General features: G+C 29.1%; 1 protein-coding gene across 1 annotated transcript in view; it reads left to right on the top strand.

The window, feature by feature from the left end:
- Positions 1–16,546, top strand: part of LOC145245981 (dynein axonemal heavy chain 6-like) — a 632,504-nt gene that overhangs the window by 354,809 nt on the left and 261,149 nt on the right. The window contains exons 65-67 of the mRNA XM_080107771.1: positions 502–628; positions 1,434–1,580; positions 2,400–2,528. Coding sequence (XP_079963897.1) covers positions 502–628; positions 1,434–1,580; positions 2,400–2,528 — 403 coding nt within the window. The remainder of the gene's footprint in view (positions 1–501; positions 629–1,433; positions 1,581–2,399; positions 2,529–16,546) is intronic.

Raw genomic sequence — 16,546 nt, 5'->3', positions numbered from 1 at the left:
CATCTGGGCTTCAACCTCTGTCCCATCGACGAGATGTTGCATCCCTCTGCCTGTTCTACAAATACTTTAATGGTGAATGCTCTGACGAACTGCAAACACTTGTACCTCCCCGACGTAACTACCCCCGACAAACCCGACAAGCTACTAAGTCTCATCCCTTTACAGTGGAGATCCCTAGGTGCAAGAAAGCCTTTTACTCCAATAGTTTCTTCCCCAGAACTGCGGGTCTTTGGAACTCCCTTCCGGGATTCTGCTTTCCCAACTGCAATGATATGCAGAAGTTCAAGTGTAATGTTAACAAACATCTTTCTACTCTTCTCCCTTCATAATGACCCCGCTAATTAATTCCCTAATAGTAGCCCCCTGCTTCAAAGTGGCACTGTGCCTTGTTTGGGGTGAAAATTGAATAAAAAAAAATAAAAAAAAAATGTTACAATATTGAATCTATGATTTTCAATTTTTAAGTTTCCTTTTTCTAAATGAATCTTTTTTTTTTCTTAGGGCATTGTTTGAAAAACACAAACTAATGTTTTCATTTATTCTGTGTACGGAGATCATGAAGCAAGAAGATAAAATTAGCCGCGAGGAATGGAATTTCTTTCTTCGAGGTGGAGGAGCTATGGAAACGGTCAGTCATTATTTTTTCCCTTCTTCTTATCGAGTAATCAGATTTGTTGTTCGTTTTGATTTCAGTTATCATGAGTGTCTTCTAATCAGCACCATAAAAGATTATTTTTCTGAAGCAATCGGGTTTTATTAAAATATAAAATTAATTAAATATTTCGTTTTATCTATCTTACTGAGTTTGGTTGGTGTATACTTATTTCGGCTTTGTTTAAACACATTCAGCAAATTGGTAAACATGTTCGGTTTTGTTGTTATCGGAAAGTTCATGGAGGATCCACCCAGTCAATTTCCATATTTTTTCGAGGTTGTTGAGACAATAAACGATGTCCGAATGTTCCATATGTCTTTGGTCAATATTCTTGTAAAATTTTCGTCCTCTTCCACAGCTGCCAAAACTACAAGTTCATTGAAATTGGATGATCGTACGCTTCTTTTTTTTCATCTGCAAACTTTGTATCGCTCGGTTTAAACTTCCGGAACCATTTCTGGTTGTTACGTCACCAAATATAACCACTACATAACACAGCTAGTTCTGCAAGAAATGACTATGCTGCACATTCGAAACATTTTCGCATTGGCAGAGCCTCATACGAAGAATGTAAATATGAATTTCGGTACATATTTTCTAAAGAGAATTATTTTTAGGAAACATTAAACAAATTGCCATTTTGTTTTTGTTAAATTAAAATTTATTAAAACAAAGCCGCAATAATTATGTACCAAGTGAATATTTATTTCGATGAACCACGAGCTTTGTGTCGTTTATTTAAAAAAATTCTTTCGAACTGATTCTTTTTTGCTTTTAGGAACGTGCCATAAAACCAAACTCCCCTTGTTGCAATCAAAACACCTGGAACATTGCCGTTGACTTAGAAAGTGCCTGCCGTGCTTTCGCTGATTTAACCTCCGAAATCTCAAAAAGTCTTGTTTATGTCACCCTTGAAGACAACAAAGTAATTTCAACTGTTTAATTATTAATTAAATATTTAAAAGAATTTTTTTCTTCCAGTTTTGTTTTACGTTTTGTGAACTATTTATAAAAAAGTGTTTTTGAATAGGATTTTTTGCACGTGGAAATTATATAATGCTTTCCAAACCAATATGTATGATTTACTGTTAACAAGAAGAAGAAGAAGAAGAAGAACAACAACAACAACAACAATAATAATAATAATAATAATAATAATAACAATAACAATAATAATAATAATGATAATAATAATAATAATAATAATAATAAAATTAAAAAATTAAAAAAAAACATTTTGAAATAATAATTGTCCATCAGGTTTAATGCTATTGATAAAACCGATTCTTTCATCTTTCATAAAAATAATTTCCATTGGTCAACAAAATATTCTTCAAATAAATAAAACGAGTACGTCTATGTTTAATTAGTCTATTTTTATATTGTAAACGTTTCTTTTTACAGCAATAAATATTTTTTTCTTCTTAATGTAAAATAATTTTCAGTTATATATTCTTGAAATCAATAAAACGAATGTAACTTTTTGAAATGTATTTATTCAAACTTGTACTGTTGAGTCGATATGAAGATATAATTTTATATTGGAACAATTCATTTTGAAATGAGTAACATCGGAATTGTTTACCTTAGCGACATCAGATTAATTGTCTATCATTATCAGACGATCTTTTTTTTTAAACATGAAATGCCTTAGTATATTTTCATATACGGCAATTGAGAACATACAATATAATGTGTAAAAAATGTGTAGCATGTGTAAAAAATAAATATCTTCAAATTTCAGATTTGTGCAAATCCGGAGATCTTAAGTGCAGAAATGGATGACACTCAACCAATCACTGAAATTCAATGGAATGAAAAACTGACCAGCTTTCAAAAACTCATGTTTATCAAGGCTTTCCAAGAAGAAAAGGTAAGATTGTAATTCCTTTTTGGTCTTCACAAAACAAATACAAGTCATTTTCTAAATTCGTTATATTAACGATAAAAATACGCAGTAACTACCTCTTGCTTAGAGAAAAAGCAAGAATCTTTTCATCATAGCATTTAAAAAAAATGTATATTCGACAGAGCTTAATGGGACACTGGTTTTACTCAGCAGATCCCTACTGCCTCTAACGACTCTTGTTTATCACTGTTTTGTTGTCTTGTTTCTGTGACTTGTAATGTCATCACAACTCTCACCAAGAAAAGTTCTCAACCGAAGGGGAGACAACTTAACACAAAGAGAAACAATTATTTTATTATTTTAACTAAAAAAAATATCGTGAATGTACGAGGGGCGTGCAATAAGTAATGCCCCTGACCCACTTCCCATAGCAGTAGAGCAACGAAACTTGACACAGTTATTAGTCTTTCTCTACATAGGAACCACCCAGAGTTATGTATTTCTCCTATCGTTTAATGCAGCTCTAGAGACCGTTTTTGTAGAACACCCTAGGTTGGTCCTCCAACCACGACGTGACTTCAGAAATCAAGGCTGCATCATCTGGGAAACGCTTTCCTTTCAAAAACAACTTCATGGCTGGGAAGAGGTGAAAGTCAGAGGGTGCAAGGTCAGGAGAGTAGGGACGATGGGGGTGGATTTCATAACCACACGTCCGTGCTTCTGACCTGGCGACATGCGAGTTGTCGACCGGAGCATTCTCCTGCAGGAGGAGGGTACCCTTGCTGATCTTGCCCTGCCTCTTGAATTTGATAGCTTCCATTAATTTCCTCAAAAGTGAAGCATAATAGGCTCCTATAATTGTGGTACCCTTTGCCAGGAAATCTGTCATCCTTACTCTGTTCTGGTCCCAGAAGACTATGAGCATGACCTTGCCAGCGGAGGGCTGCACCCTTGCCTACTTTGGAGGTGGTGAGTCCAAGTGCTTCCACTGCATTGACTGGGCTTTGGTCTCTGGATCATAGTGATGGACCCAGGTTTCATCCTGTGTAATCAGTCTTTTGAAAAACTTTGACTCATCTCCAATTTCATCCTCGAGCACTCGACGCATTCTCGCTTTTGGAATGATGTGAGCAACCTGGGAATCCACCTGGCAGATACCTTATGCATATGTAAATGGTCATGAATGATAGTTTCCACAGAATCTGTACTAAACTTGACATCTTGGGCTATTTGGCGAATAGTAATGCACCGATCTTCCAAAATGGCAGCCTCAACTTGACGGACAGATGCCTCATCAATGGCAGAAGCGGGGCGACCAGGTCTGGGAGCTGTTTCCACAGATTTCCAGCCATGTTTGAATTCACAATGCCAGTGTTTTACAAGGTCATATGATGGGGCATTATCACCATAAGTTTCTTTCATTTCATCAAAAGTCTCTTGTGGTGTGCGTCCATTCAAATACAAAAACCGGATCACTGCTCGAAATTCAACAGGCTCCATTTCACACCTGACTCAGTTCAAACACCTGTAAAACAGAAACCACAATTAGTTCAGAGCTGTAATTTGCCACATAACCCGTAGAGATATAAATCATTGCACATCCAAATTTCAGCTAGAACAGACAACTGGAAGTGGGCCAGGGGCATTACTTATTGTACGCCCCTCGTTTTATTATTATTATTATTATTATTATTATTATTATTATTATTATTATTATTAACTCACTAGGAATTCTCATGCAGGTCATCATCAGTGATTGCTCATGAGCAATAACCGATTTTGTTCACTGGAATATGAGTGACAAAAAGTTTCCACAGAATTCCATTACTCTCAACCTCTTACAATAACTATTGCAAAGTATTTTTCATTATTGCAACAGTAGTATACCATTGATTTTTCACTGGCTATGACACTTGGTCTTCCTTGGTAATAAGCAAGTAGATGTCTTTCCATCCACTTTGACGACTTTGTGTGCCACCATATTTAAAAAAAAAAATTGTTGAAGGTGAAGGTCAGTTAATAAATTTATTGCAGTTTCATTTCTATATTATTATTCATCGGACTACTGTTTCCATATTGAGTGTGATTTTTCACAACCTTTCAGTCGATATAACCTCCGACCTTCTTCAGGTGTATCTTGTCGAATTCGGGAATGTTTCTGTCAAACTCAGGAATTTGGATGGAATTTCAAGCGGAACCCTTTATTTACTCACACAGGTCAGGGGTTTATGTCATCTACATACCGAAAGCCAACTTTCACTGGATTATCTAAACTACAAATCGTCCGTTGCCTACAACACCGAGCAAAAGCAATATGTAGTAACATCAGTGCATATCAAGAGAAGATGGACAGTTTAAGAGAAACCCTCCACCAAAACAACTATTCAAAAAGCATGACATCAGCTCCAAGAAATCTGGATCAAACACAAAAGGACACCACTCAGAAACTCACCACAGTTTGTATATCATACATGAAGTGCTTGTCTGAAAAACTTCACCGAATAAGTAATCCTTTATATCAGGACAGTATTCAGGAGTGATTCAACTCTCCGGAAACAGCTTGTGAGAGTCAAGCTCCCTCCAGACAAAATCATGAAATCGAAAGTGGAGAGAATGAAAAGTCACATATAGCTGAACATATCAGGAAAGAAAAAGGAAACCATCTACAATTATGGGACGAAGTAAAAATTATAGACAGAGAGGAACGATGAAGAGTAAGACGACTGAAAGAAGCATCACATATGCTGGGAAATAACTAACTGCTAATTTGACCTAGTATAGAATTCAATACGATATGGGAACCAGTAATTATAAACAATATATAATATGTACAAGTAATAAGTAAAAACATTAATATATGCAAGTAATAAGTATAGAGATAGATATACATTAATATATAGTAATAATTATAATAAATAGTGATATTTACAACAAGAAATAAAAATAGGTTTAAGGCTCTTAAAATTCGTACTAGAATTGTCTGCAAGGACCCGTGGCACAGTGGTTAGAGTACTTGGAAAAATCAATTGTAAAAGTGATATTCAATCTTCAAAATAGGTTGAAGATTCAATCCTCAAAATACATTTGCGAATTACTTAGGACCTCTATCCAGTCATGGCTGACAGAACAAGAGCACGCTATCCCCGTGATGTAAATAAAGGGTTTCGCTCGAAATTCTGTCCAAATTCCCGAATTTGACAGAAACATTCCCAAGTTCGACAAGATACACCTGAAGAAGATTGGAGGTTATATCGACCGAAGCGTTGTGAAAATCACACTCAAGATGAATAATAATACAAATAACCAATCCTCATCTCAAAAATTCAGTTTCATTTTTGTTGGATTCAAGTGCTGATGTTCTTTCAATTTTTTTATTTCTATTGCAACTTCCATGCGACTTGTTACCATTGATTTAAGGATATTCTTAAAGGATCCGCGTATTTTTATTATTGCCGTAAATTACATATTCTCAGTCTTACTTTTGATTGTAAATTTCTCCTGAATTTTGCCCGAATTTTCTGGAAGTCTTTTTAGTGATCCTTTCTAATGTTCCATATTTCAGATCTCTGGAAAGTTTCATCTACTTGCTTGATTTTTCTGTCTAAATGATCTGCACACTGTGTTCTGCCGCAATGACCAAATCTACTATTTGGCATTTTCTTTCCTTTTTGTAAACTATTATGACATCTGGTCTCCTTGCTTGGATAAGTTTATTTGTTTGTAACTTCATGATTCAGTGATTTTCGTTTTCCATTACTGTCTCCAGCTAATGTCTGTACCATTTGTCTGCATATGCAAAAGATTGTCGTTTGCATAGTTTCCAATGCACTAGTTTCTGCACCTAATTACTACTACTACTACTACTACTACTATTAAACACACAAAAATTTTGGTCTTGAAATATAATTAATATTACTTTTTAAAAATATGCAATTTTAAATGTTAATACTTTAACTTATACCTACCCTCAGAACAATTTTAAAATAATTTAGATACAACAACTTTCGAGCAGAAATTAATTGCTCTACATGAAAATTTCAATTATGCATTTTCATAATACATTTCTAAAAGGATCGGTGATTCATGCTTCAGCATCAATAATGTTTATGTACTTGGCAAAATCCTAAGCTAGTGAACTTTTTATGTATTCTAGCAACAAAGTATATAATGTGACACATTCTTTTTTAAGCTATACCATTTAGAGGGTGCCACCGAAACTGTGATATACCCCTACCCTAAAAAATATGAAAAAATCCCATTGAAATTTAAAACTAATGCTATATTGCTAATATCTGTCCTATGATGGGTATTCTACTAGTTTTATATACATGCTGATAAGCCGCATCAACAGAAGGAGTTGAATTGCATTTATGTACAGATTATGTTATATTATTTGACGACAGGTTAGGATTACAGTAATTCCTGCAATTAATAATGGAGGCTAATCAGTCTTTAATTCTTTAATAATTGCAAGGAAATCAAACTATACGTGTGTATGTGTATGTGTGTGTGTGTGTGTGTATGTGCGTGTATGTGTGTGTGTAAATGGGGGAATCTTATGAATTTTATGCTCTTTGACTTCCAAACTGAAAAATGCCCTCTCTAATTCTCTGCATTAAAAATTCCTACTTGAAATTAGATGCATGAAATGGAAGACCTCTTTTTTCCTACAAAATAATGAGGATAACAGCACTAAGGAAAACTTTGGATTCAAAATCTCGAAACCACCAACTATAGTACTTTTACTTAGCACTTTTTGCATAGGATCTTTACGACCTGGCAAGAAACATTGAATTCCACAGGAACAAGAAGTTCTTCCAAAGGAAACTCGATAATATTGTTAAAAATATCAAGAAATTAAAAAACCTCCTTGTAAAAGCTGATAAAACTAGTAATTTCTATAACCAACAACAATACAGAGATGATAATGATAAAAAAAACTTAACAAAAAACTACCAAAAGGCTAACAACATTGATGTAGTGAAAATCATCAACAATGAAAGCAGGGAAATTACGGAGGATCTACAGCAGCAGAGATAGTAAACTCAAGGGAAATGAAGTATACATTCTACTCAAAGATCCAATCTCAACTAAAAAACAAACAGCAATAAAATTAATTAACCCCACTAGACCGCGAATTGGGAAAATCAGCATAAAAATTCTAGAAGAAAATCAATGTCAAAATTAAGGCGAAATACAACTTCAACCAATGAACTCGATCAAATGGTTCAACAATATTACTGATAAGAAAAAAATGTGCCTTCATACAATTCGATATTATGGATTACTACCCATCGATCACAAAGAAGCTCTTCTTCTTGAGTTTGCCAAAAATTCTACTTGTGTCCCAGAGAGTGATATTGGTATAGGAATGAAGAGCCGTACTATGGTACTTATTAGTAACGGTGAGTAATGGACAAAAAATAGCCAAAATGGCTTCTTTAACCTGACCATGGGCTCCCTGGACTCGGCTAAGCCACGAACCTAGTTGGATTATTCATACTACATAACATTACCCTAAATAGCGACATAAAATCGAGGATACAGGCTTATACAGGGACGACGGCCTGATGATAATTAAGGACGCCACAAGCATAAAATATGATGGACTTAGAAAAAAATTACATAAAGTTATGAAAAATATGGGTCTTAAAGTGGAAATTACCAACAATATTAAACAAGTTAACTTTCTGGATGTCACCTTTGATTTAGCTACCATTACTTACAAACCATACATTAAGGACAAGACAAACCTCACATATATCCATCCCTGCTCCAACCACCCACTCTCTATTATTAAGCACATGCCTAAATCAATTGAATGTAGAAAAAATAATGACTCCTCCAATGAGGAAATATTCAACAGATACAAAAATATTCATAACAATGCACAAAAAAATAGTGGATACAAAAATGCCAACATTAAATACAACAGAATCAATATAAATACGACTAGATCTAATAATCAAGGTAGAAAGATAATCTGGTTCACCCCGCCTCCTTAAAAATAAACTTTCCACCACTTATTCATAAAATCTTTAACAAAAACACCGTAAAACTTAGCTACAGCTGTACTGAAAACCTAGAAAGAATAATGAAAACACAAAGTAATAAAATATTAAGGAGAAATAATCCTACTATGGACAATAATAATGATAACAGAAAGACCTGCAATTGCCAAAGACCGACTGAATACCCACTAAGCAATAATTGTTTCACATCGTATACCAGGCAATTAGAAAACCCAAAAATAGAAAAAATTCTACATAGGCAGTACCTCAATGACTTTTAAAAACAGATTCTACAGTCATATACTATCAATGAATAACAAAGCATATGCTATGGGTACCTCACTCTCGGCACATTGCTGGAAATTAATCGAGGTGAACAAAACACCTTTAGTCAAATAGAAAATACTTAGGAAAGTAAAAACAAGTATTTCATTAACTTCACCTTGTTATTTATATTTAGCAGAGAAAAATGAGATTATTAGTTTTAAGGACCATGAAAAAATATTGGTACTCTTGCATAATTTGACCTGAATTCTCATGAATTCCCATCAAGCATGAATCGGGCGAGACCGGCAATCATCGGTGTCAGCCACGAGCATTGTTCAAATGTTGAAACGCTAACTCGACTTTTTATTTTATTTATTTAATTTTTTTTCTGTAATGTTTTTAGTAATTTTTAAGGTGATATTAAGGGGGCGGGGGTGACTTTATTTTCTGATTAGTTATTTATTATTTATTTTTTTATTTATTTATTTTAATTGAATTTTTGGGAGTTTGATTAGCCAATGAAAAAGCGCTATCTAAATGGAAGCAAACGACATTCGAATTGGAAGAAAGCGACTAAGCCAAAAGAAGAAAAAGCTAACAAGCACATACATTTTCAAACTCACCAAACAGAAAAATGGCAGGCAAGAAAATAAATCTATACATGTTAGAAAAAGAAATGAAGACATCGATGCAGACAATCTTATATTCTCAGAATAAGAAATTGCTGTCCCCCAAAAATGAGGTGCAAAAACAAAAATGTTTACTTAAAAAAAAGATCGTGTGTAAAGGATGGTTTCTCCTGAAGATGTACAAATGGACAGTGCCACCAAAAGAACTTGACTGAACAACAAGTCTTGAAAATAAAAAAAACAAGAAAAAAATACGGTTACAAAAAAGAAAAGAAAACAAAACAAAAACTTGCACTTACACTTAACAATTATACGGTTAAAAAATCTTTTCTTGGAGAAAAAAAATTAAATACTAAAATGAAATAAACATATTTGCATTTTTCAAGGTATTTTTTTGTTATTATTGATTATTTGCATTTGTATTTGTTTTTCGGTTTGTTTTGTTTTTTTCATCAGCCTGCATCTGTTATGAGGCTTGGCTGACATCGATAATTGCCGGTCTCGCCCGATCTATGCTTGACAGGAATTCACGAGAATTCAGGTCAAATTATGCAAGAGTACCAAAATATTAAATGTAAAAGTAGAATCGGTTATAAATTACAAACACTTTGGAGGCTACGCTTTAAATAAGATGTAAAAACGAATAGCGATCCCATCATACTAGTAATACTACAATTCATAACTCCTCACTCCCAATGTCTTAATTAATTAATAAATAAACCAAGGGAAGAGTTGAAAGGATACAAAGTATTCCCGATACAATACAAATTAATAACTATACTTACTAAAAACAAACACACTTCTAATTAATTGAAAACTACACCCATTAAAAAGCTTCCAAGAATAGACTAACATAAATAACTTGGCTAAATTAAGGAAGGAACCTTCCTCTCGTTATCCCTCAATACCATCTCAAATATGCCACCTCAAATATGCCACCTCAAATATGGCACTGAAGGGATAAAGGTGAGTGCACTTTGTATACTTAATAATTACACAATAATTAAACATTCAAAAACGATTAACTAAAATAAGGGTCTAGCACGCTTGTAATTGGAATGTTGATAGATACTTATAAGAAGTATTATTGAAAGGGAAACCAACCACATAATTGATCCCAAACGATAACTAAGTACTCCTAGTATCAACTAAAAGGCTTTGGGAATGGAATACCAATATAGACAAATATATGCTATTATGTACTCGTTTGCATGTATATAGCCTAGAAAACTTATCTCTATAACGAAGCATATAAACCTATAAAATATATTTATAGTCTAGTATTAAGGAAAAGATAAATAACTCAAATGAAAGAATGACAACTATCAAAATTAAGTTTATATATAGATTTGAAAACCTTTTCCGCTGTAATTACTTCAGACACATCGGTAGAGTGGAAAATATAACTTCCAGTATACCACCTTTATTTAAATCATATAAAAAGGCTAATATATCTATTCACTTGCTGTTAATTTAACCATATGGACATATATCTTATAAATAAACAAACAAATAAATAAATAATTTGAAAATGAGAAGCAAATGAACGGATAAAAAGGCAAGGAATAAAATAAATAAATAAATAGAACTCAACAATAAAATAGATAGATAATATAGTCGCCACCAGAAAAAAGAAATCAACCATAAAAACCAAAGATAGGAAAGTTAACAGCGATGAGGGCATAATATTATTTGAGATCAAAGCGAAAAATTTGGCCAATAAACAACTGTCAAGTTAAAATAATACCAATACCCCCTATGCTACATCTTGACCACATTAGATTGTACTTCCCCTCTTTTCTCACCCCTACTCCCTTCCTTCAGCACATTGCCCTCCAAAAACCCCTACTTCTCACATTCAAAAAGTATACACACCACTTTCTTCCAAAGCGGAAACCACACTCGAATATCATATAAAAAAAACGAATGTAATCTTGACTCTCTTTTCAATATCACTTCTTTTTTTGGTCTGATGAGGTGGCCTCTTTGAATTAGGATTCCACTGAAACATGCATGCACACATATAGCCAATAATATTTGTATAATAAATAGACTATATACCAGCTCTATCCTGCATTGAGCACTCTTTAATAATCACACGGGGATAATTGGATTTATCTCTAGGAAACCAATCTATAAACTATTATATATATATATATATATATATATATATATATATATATATATATATATATATATATAAATTTGGATTTTTTTTGTGTATTGACATTCATAATAAAAATCTTTTTTTCAATTTATTTAAAAAGAAAATACAACTTTGTTATATATGGGTAATGGAATTGCATTCATCTGCAAAACATCTAGCTAACTTGCATATTCTTTTAAACATTCATTTTAATTAATTCCCTATTAGTTTTTTTCGGTTTTCTTATGTGATGATCATCTTTAGTTAACTATTACGTGTAATTATATTCATGCAGATTCTCTACATGATTTATACTTGCATAATATTTGTGTAAAAAGCTTGTGGTAAACACAAACCTCGTTTTATGTATATTTATGCATGCATATATATATATTTGTTTAAAAAATTTTGTCTACGTCATTTTTTGGTCTACAGACATATAGGGTATTCGAACCTATGCGAAATTTTATATTTGGGTTTTGGGTAAAAATTAAAAAAATGGAATCTACCAGCTAAAGGCCGAACGACGACATTATGAATATGCATGAATGATGTAATAACTATTGGTTCATGTTTTAATTTGTAGCCTTGCAGCAAACATGTCTTCATAGCTCAGGCATTAACGTCAAAGGAAGAAGTTAATCGTAAGCTAAATATTTTGGTTTCGATTCTCGGTGGTGACGTACGACTCATTTCTTTTTAAAACTTTTAAAATCATTACTATATATTGGGTCCAATATAATATAATAATAAATACGAAATCTGCATTAACCAAAATATCATATTAAAATGCATTTTACTACCGGGTGACCTACTTGCGCGCGCGCACACACACACACACACACACACACACACACACACACACACACACACACACACACACACATATATCCTTAAAAATAGGAGACGACATAATGTATATAAAGAAGTTAACTCTCTCTTTAACACTTAGATGAGTGCATGACATTAAGAAATTTACGTAAAATTTACAATATACCCCCCCCCCCGTGAATAAAAAATATATATGATGCAAAGTGTGGAATGTGATGGAAATGAAAAAAGCAAAACGTAAACTTATTTATATATTCATCAACGTTTCATTTCAAGAAAGTACATGAAATTGTCCTGAGAAATTATTGAAATAAAACCGAAACGCTGATGAATATATATATATATATATATATATATATATATATATATATATATATATATATATATATATATATATATATATATATATATTCGGTTTTTCCTTTTTCATTTTCTATACATACCTAACTTCGTAAGTATAGAGATTTCATTAAAAATTGAAATGAGATATGAATAACGAACAAATCATATAACGTCAATATTATTATCTCATTTGTCAATGAAAAAAAGAAATGCCATGGTTCCAGGAAACACAACTGGTTAGTACCAGTGGAATTTTTTTTTCATGCAGGGAATTAGAGAGGACATTTTTCAGTTTGAAAGGCAAACAGCACAAAAGTCGTTAGTGGGCAGATAGACACATAGGTTCCCCCCTTCACACACACACACACACACACACACACACACACACACACACACACACACACACATATATAAATTTATATATATGAGTGAGAGATTATGATAAAAAAATTGCTGTACTTCCTTCTTTCCGCACTAAAACTGTGAAAATATAATGTGGGTGGCATTAGATCAACTTCTTCTTCTTCTTCTTCTTCTTCTTCTTCTTCTTCTTCTTCTTCTTCTTCTTCTTCTTCTTCTTTGCAGCTGTGATAGTCCCAAAAATATTATCCATGTAAATAAATAAGTGTGCATCTGTGTTTAATGTTGGGTCTGTTTAAAAGATTGGCGTCTGACGTTCTCTCGTTCTACCAATTTTTTAGTGTTATTTTGTGAGTTTTATTTTCCCTTCCTCTCTCACACACATCTATCTATCTATCTATCTATCTATCTATCTATCTATCTATCTATCTATCTCTTTGTCTCTCTCTCTGTACACACACAGTGTAAATTATGATAAACTTTTTATATATTGGCATCATAATTTATCTATTATATTTTCAGGAATATTTTACAAAGAATTGGAATTTATAATTGTAAGGAATTAATATAATTTATGAAGGAAATTAAATAAAAAAAATAGTGTTTAATAGTATTGTAATTGCAAATACTTTTAGATTTAGACATATTTATTATTTTATCGTTTAATTACACCTTTAGAATTTTCAAATAAATATAATATTCAATATATAAATAAATATAATATTCAATATATAAATAAATATAATATTCAATATATAAATACATATAATATTCAATATATAAATAAATATAATATTCAATATATAAATACATATAATATTCAATATATAAATACATATAATATTCAATATATAAATACATATAATATTCAATATATAAATACATATAATATTCAATATATAAATAAATATAATATTCAATATATAAGTAAATATAATATTCAATATATAAGTAAATATAATAGTCAATATATAAATACATATAATATTCAATATGTAAATAAATATAATATTCAATATATAAGTTAATATAATATTCAATATATAAGTAAATATAATAGTCAATATATAAATACATATAATATTCAATATATAAATACATATAATATTCAATATATAAATAAATATAATATTCAATGTATAAATACATATAATATTCAATATATAAATAAATATAATATTTAATATATAAGTTAATATAATATTCAATATATAAATAAATATAATATTCAATATATAAATACATATAATATTCAATATATAAATAAATATAATATTCAATATATAAGTTAATATAATATTCAATATGTAAATAAATATAATATTCAATATGTAAATAAGTATAATATTCAATATATAAATAAATATAATATTCAATATATAAATAAATATAATATTCAATATGTAAATAAATATAATATTCAATATATAAATAAATATAATATTCACTATGTAAATAAATATAATATTCAATATATAAATAAATATAATATTCACTATGTAAATAAATATAATATTCAATATATAAATAAATATAATATTCAATATATAAATAAATATAATATTCAATATATAAATAAATATAATATTCACTATGTAAATAAGTATAATATTCAATATATAAATAAATATAATATTCAATATATAAATAAATATAATATGCAATGTATAAATAAATATAATATTCAATATATAAGTTAATATAATATTCACTATATAAATAAATATAATATTCAATATGTAAATAAATATAATATTAATATATATATAAATATAATATTCAATATATAAATAAATGTAATATTCAATATATAAGTAAATATAATATTCAATATATAAATAAATATAATATTCAATATATAAATAAATATAATATTCAATATATAAGTAAATAAATATGATATTCAATATATAAATAAATATAATATTCAATATATAAATAAATATAATATTCAATATATAAATAAATATAATATGCACTATGTAAATAAATATAATATTCAATATGTAAATACATATAATATTCAATATATAAATAAATATAATATTCACTATGTAAATAAGTATAATATTCAATATATAAATAAATATAATATTCAATATATAAATAAATATAATATTCAATGTATAAATAAATATAATATTCAATATATAAGTTAATATAATATTCTATATATAAATAAATATAATATTCAATATGTCAATAAGTATAATATTCAATGTATAAATAAATATAATATTCAATATATAAGTTAATATAATATTCACTATATAAATAAATATAATATTCAATATGTAAATAAATATAATATTCAATATATAAATAAATATAATATTCAATATATAAATAAATGTAATATTCAATATATAAGTTAATATAATATTCAATATATAAATAAATATAATATTCAATATATAAATAAATATAATATTCAATATATAAATAAATATAATATTCAATATATAAATAAATATAATATTCAATATATAAGTTAATATAATATTCACTATATAAATAAATATAATATTCAATATATAAATAAATATAATATTCAATATATAAATAAATATAATATTCAATATATAAATAAATGTAATATTCAATATATAAGTAAATATAATATTCAATATATAAATAAATATAATATTCAATATATAAATAAATATAATATTCAATATATAAGTAAATAAATATAATATTCAATATATAAATAAATATAATATTCAATATATAAATAAATGTAATATTCAATATATAAGTAAATATAATATTCAATATATAAATAAATAAATAAATATGATATTCAATATATAAGTAAATAAAATATTCAATATATAAGTAAATATAATAGTCAATAGGTAAATAAATATAATATTCAATATATAAATAAATATATAAATAAATATATAAATAAATATAATATTCAATATGCAAATAAGTATAATATTCAATATATAAATAAATATATAAATAAGTATAATATTCAATATGCAAATAAGTATAATATTCAATATATAAATAAATATATAAATAAATCTAATATTCAATATTATGAACAAATAATTATGAGCATAACCGAATCCAAAAGCGTTTTCTTTTTATTTTATACGTTCTTTTATTTATTTGATGTTTCAGCTTTGTAAATTTTCTCACACTCATTCCGTTCAAGTCATCATATGAATCTGAATATTTTCCTGTTAGCATTGGTTTACCAGATATTTTTCTAGCCAGAATTCTTTCGAGAAAGACATCTGGTACTTACGGAAGGTTGTCAACATCCTAAGTGAGAGTAATTTTGTGGAACGAACTGGATTCGAACTTAGGACACCCAGATTGTCAGTCCGAGTCGTTAACCACTGAACCACCATCACTTTTCATCAAGTTCAAGTTAATTTTTATAAGCAAATTAATATATATATATATATATATATATATATATATATATATATATATATA

This window comes from Euprymna scolopes, chromosome 23 (assembly GCF_053919585.1).
Source record: "Euprymna scolopes isolate OS-2025 chromosome 23, ASM5391958v1, whole genome shotgun sequence".
Lineage (NCBI taxonomy): Eukaryota > Metazoa > Mollusca > Cephalopoda > Sepiida > Sepiolidae > Euprymna > Euprymna scolopes.
The sequence above is the reverse complement of the archived record's forward strand: the minus strand, read 5'-3'. Positions and strand labels throughout refer to the sequence as shown.